General features: G+C 39.3%; 1 protein-coding gene across 1 annotated transcript in view; it reads right to left on the bottom strand.

Moving 5' to 3' along the window:
• The window catches only part of vsig8a (V-set and immunoglobulin domain containing 8a), a 19440-nt gene extending 4141 nt beyond the window's left edge, over window positions 1–15299 (bottom strand). Inside the window, exons 1-6 of the mRNA XM_032539991.1 lie at window positions 15004–15299; window positions 13348–13523; window positions 10599–10803; window positions 8345–8497; window positions 7723–7845; window positions 3020–3161 (exon numbers count right to left, since the gene is read on the bottom strand). Of these exons, the coding sequence (XP_032395882.1) occupies window positions 3020–3161; window positions 7723–7845; window positions 8345–8497; window positions 10599–10803; window positions 13348–13523; window positions 15004–15097 (893 nt within the window). The 5' untranslated portion in view covers window positions 15098–15299. The remainder of the gene's footprint in view (window positions 1–3019; window positions 3162–7722; window positions 7846–8344; window positions 8498–10598; window positions 10804–13347; window positions 13524–15003) is intronic.
• Window positions 15300–17559: the final 2260 nt, after the last annotated feature.

Here is a 17559-nt window from a genome sequence, read left to right as displayed (position 1 = left end):
ATTTCTTTAAACCAATCACAATCATTTTGGGCGGTGCTAAGTGCCGAGCGGAGCCACGGTGCTGTTGCAAAATAGTTTCAAGAAGGAACTTGTTTTGATGGAACATGCATTCATTCAAAAGTTGTTTTAGTCGTGCAACAGAAAACTCAGATTGGATAGATCACTAAAAGAAAAGAAATGCCAATAAGCCAGAGCACGTTTTTTCTCCCATCCCGGAATGATGTGTAGACCAGCCAGACCCTGCAGAGATCTGAGGATCAGTTAACCATAGTCCTCATAAATCGGCCAGAGTTTAAAATGACAACACAAAGAAAGCGTAAGGGAACGGGACATCCAAAAATGCCCATCCGGCGGAATGTCCGGCAGAACAACATCAATCCTGGAAGTGGAACATTGTGGATATAGACTACTAAGGGGGGCTGACCTGAAGGTGGTTGGGCCTGATACTCAAGGCGCTGTGGTTATTATGTGCCACACTGAATTGAAGTTATGTGGATCCATCCTTTACCATCTGAGCTGTTGTAATTGAGTTTGTTGCATGTATCCTACACAACACATCACATTGCTGTAGTTTGTCTTTAACTTGTTTTGCCAGACCTTCAAACCATAAACCCATTAATAAGTCAACGCTGCAACGTATCACTGAATTAAAACTATATTATGCACTTTATTTTGGCTAATGTATTGTATTTCATTACATTTTTTTTTTTTAAATGTCCTAATGCATTGCTTATCCTTACGTGAAGCTATAAGACTAAACATGCATTCATTTGCCAAAAAGAAGGTGAGTTTAGAGTTTTTTGACCTTAACCAACCTTTCTCTTAAGTGACAAGAAATGTAGGTTTATACAGTATATAGACATGAGATGTGTTGATCTCGATCTTGATTTTGTTCTAAATTTTTTTTACATTTGGAGGTGGCCCTGGCTGACTTTCATATCCATTTGTTTTTATTAAATAAAAGCCTGTTTGAATTCACAGGGCAGAGGGCAAACTGTGTTGCCTGCCTCAAATAAAAATAATAATTACTGTGCTAGATGTTTCTCTCGCCTCATAAATATACTGTATGCATGGTTGCAGAGCTGTGGCGTTTAACCTCTACTATTAAAGGATACAAACATTACATTTGAACAGAAAAATCGGACCAGTAAACAGAAAAACAAACCATTCAAAAACATGACCTCCATGTCAGAGGTGATAACATAACCATAACAAAATTCTTTAAGAGTTTTCTGTGGTTTAAATTCAAAGGCTTAGGCTATTTATTTAGGTATACACGTATGGAATGCACTTTCAAGTTTCAATGTGTCATTTTTAACACATAGGTCTACATTCAAAGATGTAGTCAAAGAGTCACCTCCACTGACACTGAAGCCACATGGGTGTCTCTGCAGCCTGTCTCTGTCATTCCTTCTTGGATTTGGTTTTTTAAAACATTACTGTTTCTGGGTGACAATCACTCAACATGTATCATGAAGATATTGGACTAAACTTTACCATCATTTTAGCATCATTCAGCTAAAGGAAAGAAAGTTTGATATGTTGAAATATTTTCCAAGTGTGCAGGATGGGAGAGCAGGCATGGCCCAGAGAGGAAACGTATGCAATCATTGAAGAAAAGCGCATAGTTGTTACTTGTCATGTTTTCTTCGGTTGCCACAAGATCACCTCTCAATGAAATAGCTCAACATTGATACAACTCTTTCCGGAAGTATAAGGCTATAGCCAGCAGCTTGGCACAAAAGCTGGAAACAGGGCAAAAGATCTACAAATGCACATACCACAACCTCTTAAGCTCACTAATCAACACGTAATATCTAAATGTATTAATTTCGTACAAAAAAGTATACTGTTTCACAGGTATTAAGTTGGCCAGCACATAACCCCAGATAAAACACGATGGAACATCTTGATTTGTGATTGTGTGATGTTCTCCTATTTCGAGTTTTTATAAGTTAACTGTCTTTTCTTGTCTGTAGCTTCATAATTAATGGACAGATACGAGAATGGTATCAATCTTTTTATCTAACTCTAATGTGCAAAATTAATATAAAATTAAATAGACATACAGTAGTTGTACCTAGGAAGGTATTTTAACATCATAAAAAGGAATTGTGACTTGTCACTTTCCATTGTTGTTGTAAGATTTAATAAACCAGCAAGAAAATAAATGAATCTAAGACAAAAAAGCGTCTGTTGACATTATGCGAGCCTCTCATGTTTCCAACTCTAAAAAAGACGGGGAAGAGCAACAAGAACAGAGAGTTAACTTTTAATGACTTCTACTTAGACTTTCAGATGAAGCATAAAGCTGAACTGATGTTATTTATAATGCTGGGAATTACATATACTTGCATCAATACCTGAAGAAAATCAGTTTGTTTCAGTAATCGTCACATAAAACCTTGGATTTCATAAAAATTTTCTGCACAATGTGAGGCTTCATATGCATAATCTAGTGCATGGGTATACTGTATCAAATCAAATCCTAACATTGGAACAACCCTGAGTAGCCTAGAGTTGTGCTATCTCAAAGAGTCATTTGGATTCTTGTTGTTGTTAGAGGTTTTTCTTTCTTGGTTTTAATTTCAGTCTGGGATTTTGTTTCTATTCTTATCTGAAAGGCTTTAATGTGTGTTTAATATCTTGTAATACACATTTTTAATTGCATCTGTCTGTTCTCACTGGCACCATGAAGCCAAAACATCTTATCCTAAATTTATGCAAATGTGAAAATCTGTGCAAGAGCACACACTAATGTTTTATCCACATGTTCGTACCGCTTAAAAGAAACTGGCAAGCTGACAAAACTACTCAACACTAACAGAGGCAGAAGTTTCTTACTCATGGGACTTTTTGGTGATAAATGAACACTAGCACAAACTTGCCAGACAGTGTGTGTGTGTGTGTGTGTGTGTGTGTGTGGGCGTGTTTTTGTTCCCTCCTTGCAGCAGCTCAGTTATCTAACCTGCCAACACCTTTACCTCTGCCCTGCTGTCTCTGCAGTGCTGTACTGTACCTGATGTCATTTGAGAACTCCTTCTCAAAGCGATGTCTGGTGCTCAACTTCCAGTATAGAAGCCCAGTGAAGACCAGCAGGATGAAGATAAGGAGTAGAGAACCCACTATGGTGCCGACTATCACCCCTGCTCTGTTTGGAGCTGTAAAATCAGCACAAGGAATTATTTTTCTCAGCTGCTCTGTGGCAAAAAACAACAAAGTGTGAGTTCAATTTAATTCAATTTTACAGTGTCAAATCATAAAAGACGTTATGTCAAGACACATAACAGATAGAGTAGGTCTAGACCACACTGTAATTCACAGAGAACCCAACAATTCCCCTAAAAGCAATTGCACACAGCAGTGCGGAAACCTCGGACAAAACCGTGGCTCGTGGTGGGCGGCCATCATCCTCTAACAATTGGCAAAGAATCTATTAAATTGGTCGTTACTGGCTTTTATGTGCTTATATAAATGTGATTATGTGCTTTAAAGTTTTGTTTGTGCTTATGGGTTGTGTGCTTACTGCTTATGGCTTGTATTTGTAGTTATGAGTTTTGTCAGTGCTATTGTGCTTATATTCTTTTGTCTGTGTTCATGTGCTTTTTTCTTTTCTTTTAATGTCAATCTGCCAGGGACTGCAGATGTAAATTAGCCCATATGGCTAAAGCTGGCACATTTACATGTTGGACTGTGCACATGTTAATTAATGTACATTGTCCCTTTCTTAAATAAATAAACAAACATTCATGCACAATGGTTCCTTTACCAGTTAACATTTTAGAACATCTTAGAAAATATGCTCATTTGTTTTCTTGCCAAGAGTTAGATGAGAATGCTACTGTCATCTGTGTGCTAGTTATGAGGCTACTGCCAGCAACCAGGTAGCTTAGTTTGTTACAAAGACTGGAATCAGGGAAAATACCTCATCTAGTAACAAGGCTAAAACCTCCTAAGCTCTCATTATTTCTGCAACAGGGCCCATCGTCGCTGCTTGCAGCTTTAATTATATTTTGTTTGTCTAATTCGAACAACGTTGTGGTTTTACATCGGTGTTGTTGTGTGTCAAACTATTTTCTGGCCAGGCACATCAACTTCTCTGAGTCTCTGCTGGTTGCCTAGCAACCTCAAAGTGATGAGAGGACTTCAGACACATAACTGGACTTTTCTTGGTCGGGCGTAGTATTGAACCTATTATCGAACTCTTGGTAAGAAAGTCAATGTATTTTTCAAAAGGTCACTGTTTTTTTAAGACTTCATGCAAAGTGTAACTTTGTGTCTTCATCTTATTCAATAATATTCTAGGGTTTTTAAAAACTGTTTATAAGCCTTAAGGGGATTTCACAGCGCCACGGAGTAACTTCCAGTGCTTCCAGTGATTCCAATGAAGGGAAGGCACCAGAAGGGAAACAGGCTTGATCACGGCAGTATGAGGTATGAAACAGTTCCCACCCACGTGAATGCGCACTTTCAAAAAAGGGTTTCTTATTTTGTCAGGGCGGTTGCCGCGCAGCAGTGTGAAGAACCAGCTTAAGACAAACAGTGATGTTTTCTTTTCAGATTCAAACTCAGTTTTTCAAACTGTTAACAATGCAAAAGTACTGTGGGATCCTGGTGCTAAACCTTAAGGTCTGCTTGGGGGGTACCTGATTATTCGCAGCATTATGCCAAAAAGCGATGAAATTAAACATCTTCTTGCAGATTCTAACCTAGATTTTCTTTGTCGGAGACATGGCTTCATAAAAACTTGCCCGTCTTCTGCCCCGTCTATCAACGGCTATAATTCCTTTAGGAAAAAGGGTAGGGGGAAGAGGTGGAGGTGGATCATACATCTTGTAAAGAGATTCAATATTCGGTTGAGAATGATGAAGAATGGATTTGTTTAAATGTAACACGGTCACCGCAAATTTGTTTTATTCTCATTGGTGTATATAGACCACCCTCTGCAAAATCTGTATTCTTTCAAAAATGAAATACTATAGTAAGAGAATGCAGCTCAGAGAAGGTAGTAATTATAATGGATGATTTTGAAATAAAAGTAAGATAAACAGGCACTGAAAAAAGGCACTAAAAACAAAGGACAAATAAATTTGATCTCAGGCAGTTAGTGATGGGACCGACAAGGATAACTCCATCATCCAGAACACAAATAAACTTAATTTTAGCAACAAACCAGACAAATTAATTAAAATAATTCAACACAATCACAGGTCTGTCAGATCATAATCTAATCGTCTTAGCTAGAAAACTCACAAAAAAACGGGCATACGTGTCATCTAACGCAAAGCCCAGACAATTTAGATTACGTAAGAGTGAATCATATAATTGTGAAAATGAAATTAAGAACATTGATTGGAATGAACTACTGTTAGGCAAAATGTGGATGCTGACATCCTTGTGTTTTAATTCACAATTCAAAATACAACAGAACAATTTCTACAGAAAAGTAAAGTTAAAGGTGACAGTAAATATACTCTGCCCTGGGTAAATATGTTATATCGTGATATACGGAAACTAATGAAGAAGACAGACCTTGCCCTGCAAACCTCTTTTAAGACGAAAATATTAAGTGACAAACACATCTTCCCCGCACTTAGAAATAAGGTAACATAGGACATCCGAGCGGCTAAAGCTAATTTCTTTGTTAGGCTGATAAGGGGTAATCCAAACAAATCTGGGACAATTTAAAAAAAACGGCCAAATGATATAACAAAACAACTCTGTCCTGTCCAAAAACGGACGCCATGCTTTTAAAAAGCCATGCAGGTACCTTGGTTGAGCCAATAACAAAGGTAATAAAGGCTTCAATTAAAAAAGGGAAATTTCCGAAAGATTGGATATCAGCCAATGTTGTCCTAGTCTATAAATCAGACCCAACTGATGTGAGCAATTACAGGACTATTAGTATTTTACCAGTTGTGTCAAAAATTGCTGAGAAATGTGTTGTTGAACAAATTACCACACATCTCAACACTAGGCCTTACAAACTAAATCATTAAATACTAATTTCTAGGTAAGCCAATTTGAATTTTTCCTCCAACATGCTGAATTGGATGAAGTCCTATCTTGCAGACAGGGTTCAATGCGTAAGGGTGGGTAGTGAAACATCACCCTTCATGATCATTGAAACGAGTGTGCCCCAGGGTTCCATCTTAGGACCTTAGGAAATGACTTACCATCAATTTGTACAAGTTGTGAAGTTCAGATGTACAGTATGTAGATGATACTATAATACAGTACGTCCATGCAAAAAACAAGAAGAAGCAGCTTTTAAACTTAACGTAGCAATGGCAAATGTAATGTAAATGTATGTGTCTGCATGTTTTTTTAAAAAGACACACTCCGCGTCTGACTGAGATCACAAATTCTGAGTGTCTGGTGAGAATATTCAACTTGTCCCTCATGTAAAATATCTCGGTATCATCCTTGACTCCACCTTGTCTTTCAAAAAAATGAAAAATTTAGATAACTAAATACAGTCTAGCCAATTTTAGGTATATAAGAAGCTGCCTAACAACTTGTATAACAAGTTGGATGCGAGCAAAAGATATAATCCTTGAGCCCTCAAAAACACAATACTTAACACTTAATGTTCAAGATCCTGAATAGCAAAGCTCCTCCACCACTCAATACTTTTATTAAGCAAAGCAATTCTAATAATAGATCCACAAGGTCTGTTCTGAGAGGGGACTGTGTAACCCCTTACAGGTACAGCTCCTTCAGTCAATCATGCTTTTCTGTTAAGAGTTTCTAATAGTTAGAGCACTACCAAATAAAACAATAAACTGCACCACATACCATAACTTAACACAAAGTCTCAAGGCCTGGCTCTTGGAAAGTCAGATTTATGAACATTTTTTATGAAAATGAATGATTGTCTGCCTGAAGCCAAAAATCTGTGCACTATGACTAGAAGTTATGGACTCAGCGAGATGTAATATGGCGGTCTGCTCCACAGATTACAAGGCACACAAAGACAAATTCATTTTATGGATCCACACAAACATTATGGATCCCTCCATGCAGAGGGCTGCTTGTTTGAGTCTAGACTCAGAGATGATCTATTCCATAAAGATGCACTGAATCACTGACGGTACTCCCTCCGGATGCACTTACAGTCACCAGATTCATTTCACTGTGAGACAGCTCTGGTATTTCTCTGGTGTCTGTCATGTTCAGAGACGTTCAGAGTAACTGCGCATGGACTGGCCTCGAATTTCTGGATTTCCTTTTAGAACTTTGCCAACTAAAATCAGTTGATTAGGTGCTTTTAATGAGTCCTCTTGTTTTCTGTTGCTGCCTTTTTCTCGTTTATTTTTTGTTCCTTTCTCAAGCTAATGGGGACTGTCAACATCCAAGGCTGTGAAATTATTTTAGAATTACTTATGTTTGACTTTGTGACTCAGCAGCAGCAAGTCAGTGATAAAAGCGGATAGTGAAAAAATGTTTTATCTTCTATGCATAAACCAATTTTTTTGCCATTGACTGTGGCCTTATCCTGTCATCATTAGGCAGCATAATGATGACGATAATACACTCATGTTACGGAGCACCATGGTTTGAACCCTGTGTGTGAGAAGTGGAGCATGAGATTTTAGAGAGCCTACAGAGAGGGAGGACTTAAAAGGGTGAAATCTAGGTCTTTCATGATCGCACGTGTGCATCATGTGGGATGTACTGTACGTGAACAGGAACATTTGCCGTGGGGGTGGGTTTCCTTACGTTTGTTCGCTTTCAGGTTGATCCTGCAATGTTCGGCTCCAACAGCATTTTTCACCTCACAAAGGTAGAATCCTGTGAAACTCTGCGAGTGGTTGCTGATTTTTAGCTCCCCAGTCACGCTGTCTGAGAAAACACACATGAACACACACACACACGAACACGAACAAACACACAAACACGAACACACCCACACACATATTTGCAGTAAACACAAGGGGATAAAATTAAGATATCAGATAGGGTTTCAATGTTTCTCTAAAAATAGAAGGGATATAGCAATATGTGGGTGTGTGTATATAGTAGTGGTTTACTTAAAAAAACAATCACTTAAAATATGCTTTTTTTTAAAAGTGAAAAGAAAATAGGGAGAAAATAAGTATAAACTGTTAAAGTATTGTGCTGCAAATCAGTATCTCTTCATTATTCTTTCACATGGATTTTCCATTATTTTGAAAATCTGAATGCTGATACATACCTAGATTCGTTCACCTTGAAATATAAATAAGCACATGCTGTACATTCAACAAGAAAAGGGTTTTCATTGAGCTCACACAGTAGAACACCCAGACACACACACTTTGATCTGCAGTAGCATCATGACGTCAGCAGAGGTCAGGCTTACTCTGTGTGGCTGCAGCAGGGACGGGTCCGGCACTTTCTCTCCTCCATGTGTATTTTAAGGGAGTGGAGCCTTTTGCAGACTTGCAGTGCAGAGACACAGCCTCGCCGACCAGCTCCCCTCCCTCCACCCAGCACTTCGGCACAGACGGCTTTGCTGAAATCAGACAACAAATGGATAATTCCGCGCTGCCATTTCCATTTTCTTCAAAAAAATAAATAAAATACAGCTTTCTTGCTTTAAGGATGAAGTTGGAGGAACCATTTTGATTTTGGCTTTAATAACACAGATGTACCCCGTATAGATGGGTGATACCAACAAAGCAAAGCATTGTATTACTCAAAAATCCTATAAAATATTACAAACATGTCTCCAGTACACAATATAAATATACATTTTGTATACTATATTCCAAAATCTATATAGAACGTAGGTTTGACGAGTTAAAGATGGCAAGGCGGAAACATGGACCCCTGTCCTGTTTTAATAGGTAAAAGAAGGTAAAAGTAGGTAGCGGTTAGGGTGAGATTGATTACACGATACTTGTGGAGAAAAGACCTGAAGGTCTTTCAAATCACAACATTTCGCACATGTAAGTGTCTTCTTCCCCATTTACATAATAAAACAAGGAATATTCTTCTGCCATATATTTATGCATTTCCTGAATTGCTCATCCTGCTCAGGGTCATATAAAATACCTGATCTAGAAAATGACTTGTGGGCTCTCAGGGCTGTCGGTGTTGCTGTTAGAATGAAAACAGCTTCAGGCTATCTATCAATATTAGAGGCTTTGCTGCAGATATTCATTCAACAATCTGCCCGTTTTCAACAAGGGAGGATTTCATCTGATACAGCTTTGATACCGAGCTGAGTGTTCAGAGTAAACAGTCCTGAGAAACACTTTAGGTCAGACACAACAAAGTCAGTTAAAGTTGCATCACGGACTATGCTGAATAAATGCATCCATTCAGATTTTTTTTTTTTTTTTTTTTTAAAGCCCCAGACTCACTTGGACTTTTGATAGTTGCATGTAGACGATAGTGAAATAACCTAGGCTGAACTAGATGTAGATGCACTGTTTGAGGATGCTATTTTTTTAATTGATTTTGCATTTTGGGTGATTTTAAAGCAAAAAACGTGTACAATTCAAGTGAATTGTACATTATTAGGCACACTGAATAGATTATCAATTGTGTCCACATCATGTCCTCAAACAGAACAACAAAGTATTGCTTTAGCCATTCCTGTATCAGATGAACAATACATGTTAATTAAATGTTTTTAGGCCTACCAGAATAAAAGTACTGAATCTTTGAACTGAGAAATAAAAATGAAATCCCTCGATCTGTATCTCTGATTGGTTACCTAAAAACAATTGAGTTGCTCTTAAGTAATACTCCTTTCAAAAATATATACATATATATTAATATATGTATATATATATTTTTTTATATATATTTTTTTCATTTAATCACATTGGTCAAAACTGTGACAGCCATCTCTATTGGGACACGTATCTTTTTCACCAGCAGATGAAGCAAACCTCATATGTGGGTGCTCCAGAAAAACTCGATTATATATATAGATTAAAGATTAAGATTATATGGTCAAACACAAAAGCACATTTGGACTATGGAACAGTAAATGCTGTTAAACTGTAAAAATAAACAAACAAGTTAAGTTTTAGCTTTGGGTGATGTGTTTTTGAGATGGAGGAGTAAAATCCATATTTTCAAATAGCAGGGACATTTTCTTTATTAGGCACTCTAGGTAATTGGGGAGATTTGACCTTAAATTGAGGGAGCAACATCTAATCAAAGGATTTTTCTTTTACATAGACAAACCCTGACTGGCAAAACCCTTTTAAAAACAACATAGACTGAGAGAGCCATTATCTTACAATACTTCTCACTGACATCAATGTGGCCTTGAAAGAATAACTGACCTCCACAAACCACTAATGGATACACATCATTGTGGTAATGTAGCAGTAGTCTCAAAAGATTAAAACGTACCTAACGAAACATTGAAATTAGTTTTGTGGCAAATTGCAAGTGTAATGCAAACTGGCACCTGACAAGGAAAAATGTAACCTTGAAATGTAACCAAATATGCAACCCAAAATATTAAAAGTAAATGTGTGCAGCTGCCTTCTACTTTAAACCCAACAGTACTTATTTGTCAAAGGTGATGGACATAAACAATGACATCGGGTGACGTGCGAAACCTTGGTTGCAACCCAATGCCCGAGTCTTACCCAGTACCACCAGTGACACCTTGCGCATGTCCACTCCAGGTGATTTCTTCACTTTACACTGGTAGGTAGCACTGTGAGCAGGTGATAGCAGAGTGATTGAGATTGAAGCGTCACCCAATGAGGGGTCAGGAGCAGCAAAGCTGAGCCCTTTTGCAAGAGCGTGGTTGGCATGGACGTATGTAGTGCCGCCGGTATAGGATACGAGCTGATGGAGAACAAAATAAAAAAAAGAAAGATTCAACAGAGTCAACCTTGTAAAGACACACCCACCAAACTACAGATGTATAGCTCGCTGCTTTGCTTAACATTTACGAAATGGTTCAGTCTTCACACTTAACAACCTTGTGTCCAGAAATAGCGTGCAGATGGTTTCAGCAAACAAGCTGTCATTAACAAACTGTACACCACCTGCTTGGCTAGCTGGTGTAAAGGAAAGTAGCAGTTAAAAAACAAGATATTTTTCTTTACTCATGGAAACAATATCAGAGAGCTAGAGAACAGTGTATACTGCAGTGGAGTGACATTGATCAGTAAGACAGAAACAAAGCCCCAAATGAATGCTAATGTTGCTCTGTGTCTTTTTTGGGATGATAATGGTGTTTCCTGTCTGCTGGACGTGTAAACAGGCAATTGTTTGCTAAGACATTAGCATACAATTTTGTGGTGTGATAATATAGGTACATTTTGTTTTCCCTCACAACTAGAAACCTTCTGAAGAACTCATTGACCAAATCCCAAAGTGAGCCGTGAGGACTGAGCACTAAAGACTCACAGACTTAATTGATCTCAAGTGAGTAAGTGTGTGAGGCAACATGGGTTCAGATAGGTATAAATGGGATTGGGACAGCACTTCACGAGATCACCTTGGCAACGTTTCATAACAAAGATGTTGCTGACACTTGCCGGTTTGGGTATTTTCATATTAAGTTTGTTGCTTTCCATGCGGCCAAGGCCCAGGAGACGGCTGGCTGATTTCAAATTGTTTCAAATTTTTGTTTTACAAGCTGGACAACAGGTCCATTCCGTGGTCATGTGTTGTGCTGTTGTTTACATTTTTAACTTTCAGATTTCCCTAGGGTCTCTGCGGTGAACGTCACAGCGCTTTGAACTGTGGATAATTCCCTTTCAGTGATTGGCATTGATGCCGAATCACGGAAAGCGCTCGGTAAGTGTGTACTCAAACCTTCGCACCCTTTGTAATTCAACATTGTTACAACCCTAAACCCTTACAAATTTCGCGAACTAACCGGACTTTGGGATTGGGCTATTGCGTTTCGACTGCAGGACCAGTGTCCAAATTAAGTTCTGCAGGGTTTAATTCTCCCCCCATAAAAGTCCCTGATCAGAGGTTAATACTTTCTAAAGTACAGGAACTTTGGGGTGGAGTTTGCAGGAAGACCGTCGCTGATTAATCAAACAAACACACACAGCACGGCTGCTTTCACTCGCCGACCGCGTCACGCATAAAACAAGTAAGTAGTCTAGGATCCATTAATGACCATTTGAGGAAAAAGGGAGAACATTTCTCTTTGTTTGATATCATTATAAGTAAAGTTTGGCTTTGCTGTCGACTTCCTGACTCATAAAAAAAAAGACAAAGTGAAGGAGATAGATTCATGCAAGCCAACTACCACACTAAACTGCATATGCTGTGAATTAGAAGAATAAAACATTATTTTCCCATTGTTTTACATGGGTTACGTTCTATGGAGACTAAATCTGCCCCTGCAACCACCAGCAGGCCTCATCTCATCATGTTGCTTTTTTATATGTCAGCGGTCTAATTTGCCCAATCTTCACACAGTTAATGGTGGAAACACAGTTACCGATAGGCTAAAGGAACCTTTTAGTTAAAATTTAAAACTTTTTCCAAGGACTAAAAAGTCCCTGGAATTATTTTTGAGTTTCTCTACCCCCTTGTGGCCAAATATTGATTGAGCCAGCTTTAAGTTTGCAGTAGAAAACTATTTTGATCAATTTAGAATAAAGAGCTGGTAAGAGCTGTACTGCTTAAGTGTCTAAATGCACAAAGCATTCAATATGCACAAGAACCAATAATCTGCACTGGTCCCTTGTCTAAAGCAGCACATACTGGACCTAGGCAATCGTGTATTGACTGTGATAAAATCTCTCCTGCCAAAGGGCAGGGATGAGGGGAAAAACCTCCTCTCCAGGCTCCAACACTAATGACTCCTTTAAATGAAAAGCCAATTGAACAAATTACCAATTCCTGCAGAAATAAAAAAGGTGGTAGGAGTTCCACCACACTCCTGCCTGAATTGTGATTTAGACTTCAGACTAGAATTTCAGGAATTTGAAAAAAAGTGGAAAATCTCAATAGATTAGTTTAGTTTTATGGTCATGGTCATTATGGTACTGGTCATGAGACCAGCCTTGTATACTGGTTTTTAACCTTTGTGTTATTCTGTTAATTCTGAATCCTTCCTCCTTTCAAGTTACTGGTCCATAATTTTTGTTTCCTACAAAGAACTTTGTTAGTGCACTTCTAATTATCTAATTCCAAATGCTTGTGTAAGATACATCGTTGTTTTCATTTTCATTTTATTGCAGCAGGTCAAGAATACATGGACCTCCAATTTCTACCAAATGTTCATGGAAACGGGCCCAGAGCATAATGCATTACTGGTGCAGTTCACACACACACATGCACACGCACACGCACACACACACACACACACAGGCCCTACATATACATATGTAGTATGATTTGCACCATTCTGCATCTTACCATCTGATCTTTCTGCGTGGTGTCCGGACTGACCACAGACCATTCGATGTCAAGTACGCCAATGTCAGAAGGGCTCGGTGTGTAACTGCAGCCCAAAGTCACACTCTCTCCCTCAGCCTTGAGGATAGTCTGCGGACCAGCTGACATCACTTGCATCCCTCGCACGTATTTCAATTCTTAAGAAATTAAAATTAATCACAGACACATACAATATTAACTGCTATGTAATCCCTTATTGTAATCCTGAATGATACATATTATCAGGGACATGCACGGGCATGGGCTTTTGTTGCCCGGGCAACAGCCTGTGAATTAAATGTTCATTTCTCTACCATAAGCCGTCTCCAAAGGTGTTTCAGAGAATTTGGCAGTACATCCAATCCAACTGGCCTCACCACCGCAGACCACACCCGCCCAGGACCTCCACATCCAGCATCTTCACCTCCAAGATCGTCTGAGACCAGCCACCCGGACAGCTGCTGCAACAATTGGTTTGCATAACCAAAGAATTTCAGCACAATTTGTCAGAAAGCGTCTCCGGGAAGCTCATCTGCATACTCGTCGTCCTCATCGGGGTCTCAACCTGACTGCAGTTCGTCGTCGTAAACCGACTTGAGTGGGCAAAGGCTCACATTCGATGGCGTCTGGCACCTTAAAGAGGTGTTCTCTTCACGGATGAATCACGGTTTACACTGTACAGGGCAGATGGCACATGGTGTGTACGGCGTTGTGTGGGTGAGCGGCTTGCTGGTGTCAACACTGTGGATCAACACGGTGGCGGTGGGGTTATGGTATGGGCAGATCCTGAGGCCCATTGTTCTGCCATTTATCCACACCCATCACCTCATGTTGCAGAATGACAACAAACGGCCCCATGTTGGAAGGATCTGTACACAATTCCAGGAAGCTGAAAACATCCCAGTTCTTGCATGGCCAGCATACTCACCGAACATGTCACCTTTTTCGCAGGTTTGATAACTGCATATTTCACAGATTTAGACTTAAGTCTTAGATCTTGTTTATAATTTTGTTCAGTGTAGTTCTATACAATTTCTTTTGTAGATTAGGGTGTACTCGTGTGTGTTGTAGCAGTGTTTTGCCATTGAGAACGAGGTGGCTAACCGCTAACAGCGCTAGCCTCACTCTGTAGCTAAAACAGAGAGCTCAGCACACAGGGTGAAAAGAGGAGCTGCAGCAATGTGCGGTACAACCAAAAATATATATGTTTACAATTAATACCATACAATCATGAACCTGAAAATGAACATAATATGCCCATATTATGCTCATACTATGCTCATGCTTTAAGATCTGGAGATCAGTCTATTAAGAGCCCCACTGTGGAAAAGAAAATGAGCTCAAATCCCTGGAACATTAGGGAGAAAACAGTCATCTGGAGGCATAATCTCACAGCCTGATTGGACAGACACTGAGTGCCATGGTAACACCTATGGAAGCTCACACCGCTGAGGCCTATGGCTCAGCAGCGTTCAACAGAGACGAGACAATAGGATCTCAATAATCATTTATAGAACGAAAATTCATTAAATGCCATGTCATGAAATACAGTGGAGTAGATTACACAGGGCTCAGTCAATGGACCTGTGTTGTATGTGTGTGCTTGTATTATTGTGCCTTGTGTGTCTGTATTCTTACCTGTGCTCAAAAGACTTGCGGTGCATGACAAGTAGACAAACAACCAGGGCGGAAAGAAAGAGGATCTCAAGTGACTGCAGCTTTTTCTTAACATAGTGATCCGGTTTGAGATAAAATCATTAGCAGCAGGTGGTTAAAATTACGAGATTATGACACAGACAATTCAGTGCCTTGTACAGAATAAGATATGAAATGGATTTTAAACCAGCGAACTGTTGATAAAGTTTCTATAGATACTACCTGAATGCAGATATTACATCCAAACGTCTGGCAATGGAATACAAAGGATCAAGCAGCAGTGTGCTGCCTGCTGTTCTCGCTTTACAGAGAGCTCCTCCTTTACTTCCTCCTCATTACATTAAAGCCTTCTGATTGGAGGGCTGCTTTACCTGTTTCACCGGTTTACAAGAAGTTTCTTTTGTATTGCCATTCAGCTGTTAATATTGTCTTTAACACCCTATAACTTTCCCAAATACCGTATGTGAGAACCGTTTGAAATTTATACTTATGGACAACCGCCACAACTGCAAAAAATCAAATTATGTAAAATAAGATTTTAATCAAACGAGATAAAAAAAATAAAACTGCATAAGGAAATCAGTGCCCTGGCAGCTTAATAACAATACAAAGTGGAACTGGAGGAGTGGCGATACAATTAGATGGGGGGGGTTATCGTGATGGAAACTCAGGGTGCCAATTTGATGAGAGTGATAGTGACAGAAAGTGATTTTCAATATCTTTTTAGATGAAAGTGTCAAATTTAAATTAATGGTAAATATTTCCAAGGCCTTCAGCTAAACAACTGCTCTGGTAATGGGTATCCGGTGGTGTAGTCTAATGAATTGTAGTGGGTAAACTGTACTGAATCTATCTTTGGGGGGGCTGGGGGGGTGCATATCATAGTGGGATCTGGGTATCCTCCCCAGGGACGTCTTGAGCATCAACAACTTCATTTCCTGTATTCGTATACACTTTTATGCACCAATTTACGGTGGACATACCTTTTGTTTAGCCTAAGTGAGGAACAAAAAACAAAGATGACAATTTACAATGTATCAAAAATATAATGAAAAGTATGTTATTATGTTGTGTCATTGAACATTTTTAAGTGGTTGTATGGAATTCATGGAGCTTTCTTAGTGGGTAGCCTATACTGCATATACCCGCGTATCACGTAGACTACACCACTGTGGGCATCCCATCATTATGTTTTTCTGTCATGTAAACACACCCCCTCCTGTCAATCTCTTGGACGCAGCCGCTTTGAGGACCACAGTGAGATTGTCTCTGACTGCTTGCATTTTTAGACGGTGTATCGTCTCCATGACAACGTCTCGTTGTAGGCTACTACCATTCTAACTTCCGACTTCCAAGCTTTTTGTAGCTGGACATATCTTTTGTTTTGTCTTTATATAAATGAGGACGACATTAGAGTCACAGCTTTGTTCTAACGCCGCTAGGCTCTCTCTCTCTCTCTCTCTCTCTCTCTCTCTCTCCACCATAAAACATTACCATGCTTTTGGGAGGTCGTTGAGGCTGCGTCTAAAACCCTTTATTTCCACGCTTTTTAGATGACTTCTCTATTGGCTGTTGAAACATATGACGTCCCTTACGTTCTGCGACTTGAACAGCTGCAAGTCTAGACCCCAATTATAAGATGAGACCACTTTTTCAGACTTTATTGTGGGAAAAATTAGCCGTCTTATATTCGGACCAATACGGTACTTTAAATATGAGACTAAAGCCATCTGCCTCCCCCTGCACAAGAAAACACACAGCTACTATACAGCCCTTTGTTGCATACACAATACACCACACTTTAGCACCTCTTATTTCTTAGATGTCTGTGGTTTTGAACATTAAGGAAGACAAAGAGAGCGCATGAGGTCTCAAGTGACATGAAACTGGTTGTTCAGCCATAAACACCAGCCAGCAAGGTTTGTATACATTCCTACAGGATGTATAAAGAAAGTACAGCGCTTATCTCTGAGCCAGGTCTACAGGAAAACAGCCTTAAATAAATGAAAACGGTGGGGGTGTCCTTCAGTAGACACATGCAGATGATGGATTAGGGAAAAAAGGATGAAAAGCTTTATCTGCAGTTGTATAAAAATATCAAACACCTTCATGTGAATTTTCTCTTGTAGTCGCCGTATTTATTTCACAAGCTTTGGGCAATTGTTTTGAAAAGCATCTTTATTCATAGCCACCTGCTGATAAAGTAGAGTTGTCACACACAGAGGCAAATCCATCTAAACGCCAGCTAAACTCCTTTCTGAACCCACACACCCACTCTTTTCCAATTTTGAGCAGTTCAGTTTATTTACACTATTCTGAATACCTGCTTTGAAAAGGGTATTATGGAGAGCAAGTCCATTCCATTCCATTGTCTAGGAATGGGATGGACTTGGCTGGGGGAAATTATATGCTAGTGCTTAAAAAAAGCATTTAACTAGTACTTCTCTTTTTCCTGATTCCTTAAATGTGAGAAAAACAACAACATTTTAACAAACTGTTTAGGGCATTCTTTTTGTAGTGCCAAGCACAACACAGCAG

Source organism: Etheostoma spectabile, chromosome 16 (assembly GCF_008692095.1).
Source record: "Etheostoma spectabile isolate EspeVRDwgs_2016 chromosome 16, UIUC_Espe_1.0, whole genome shotgun sequence".
Classification (NCBI taxonomy): Eukaryota; Metazoa; Chordata; class Actinopteri; order Perciformes; family Percidae; genus Etheostoma; species Etheostoma spectabile.
The sequence above is the reverse complement of the archived record's forward strand: the minus strand, read 5'-3'. Positions and strand labels throughout refer to the sequence as shown.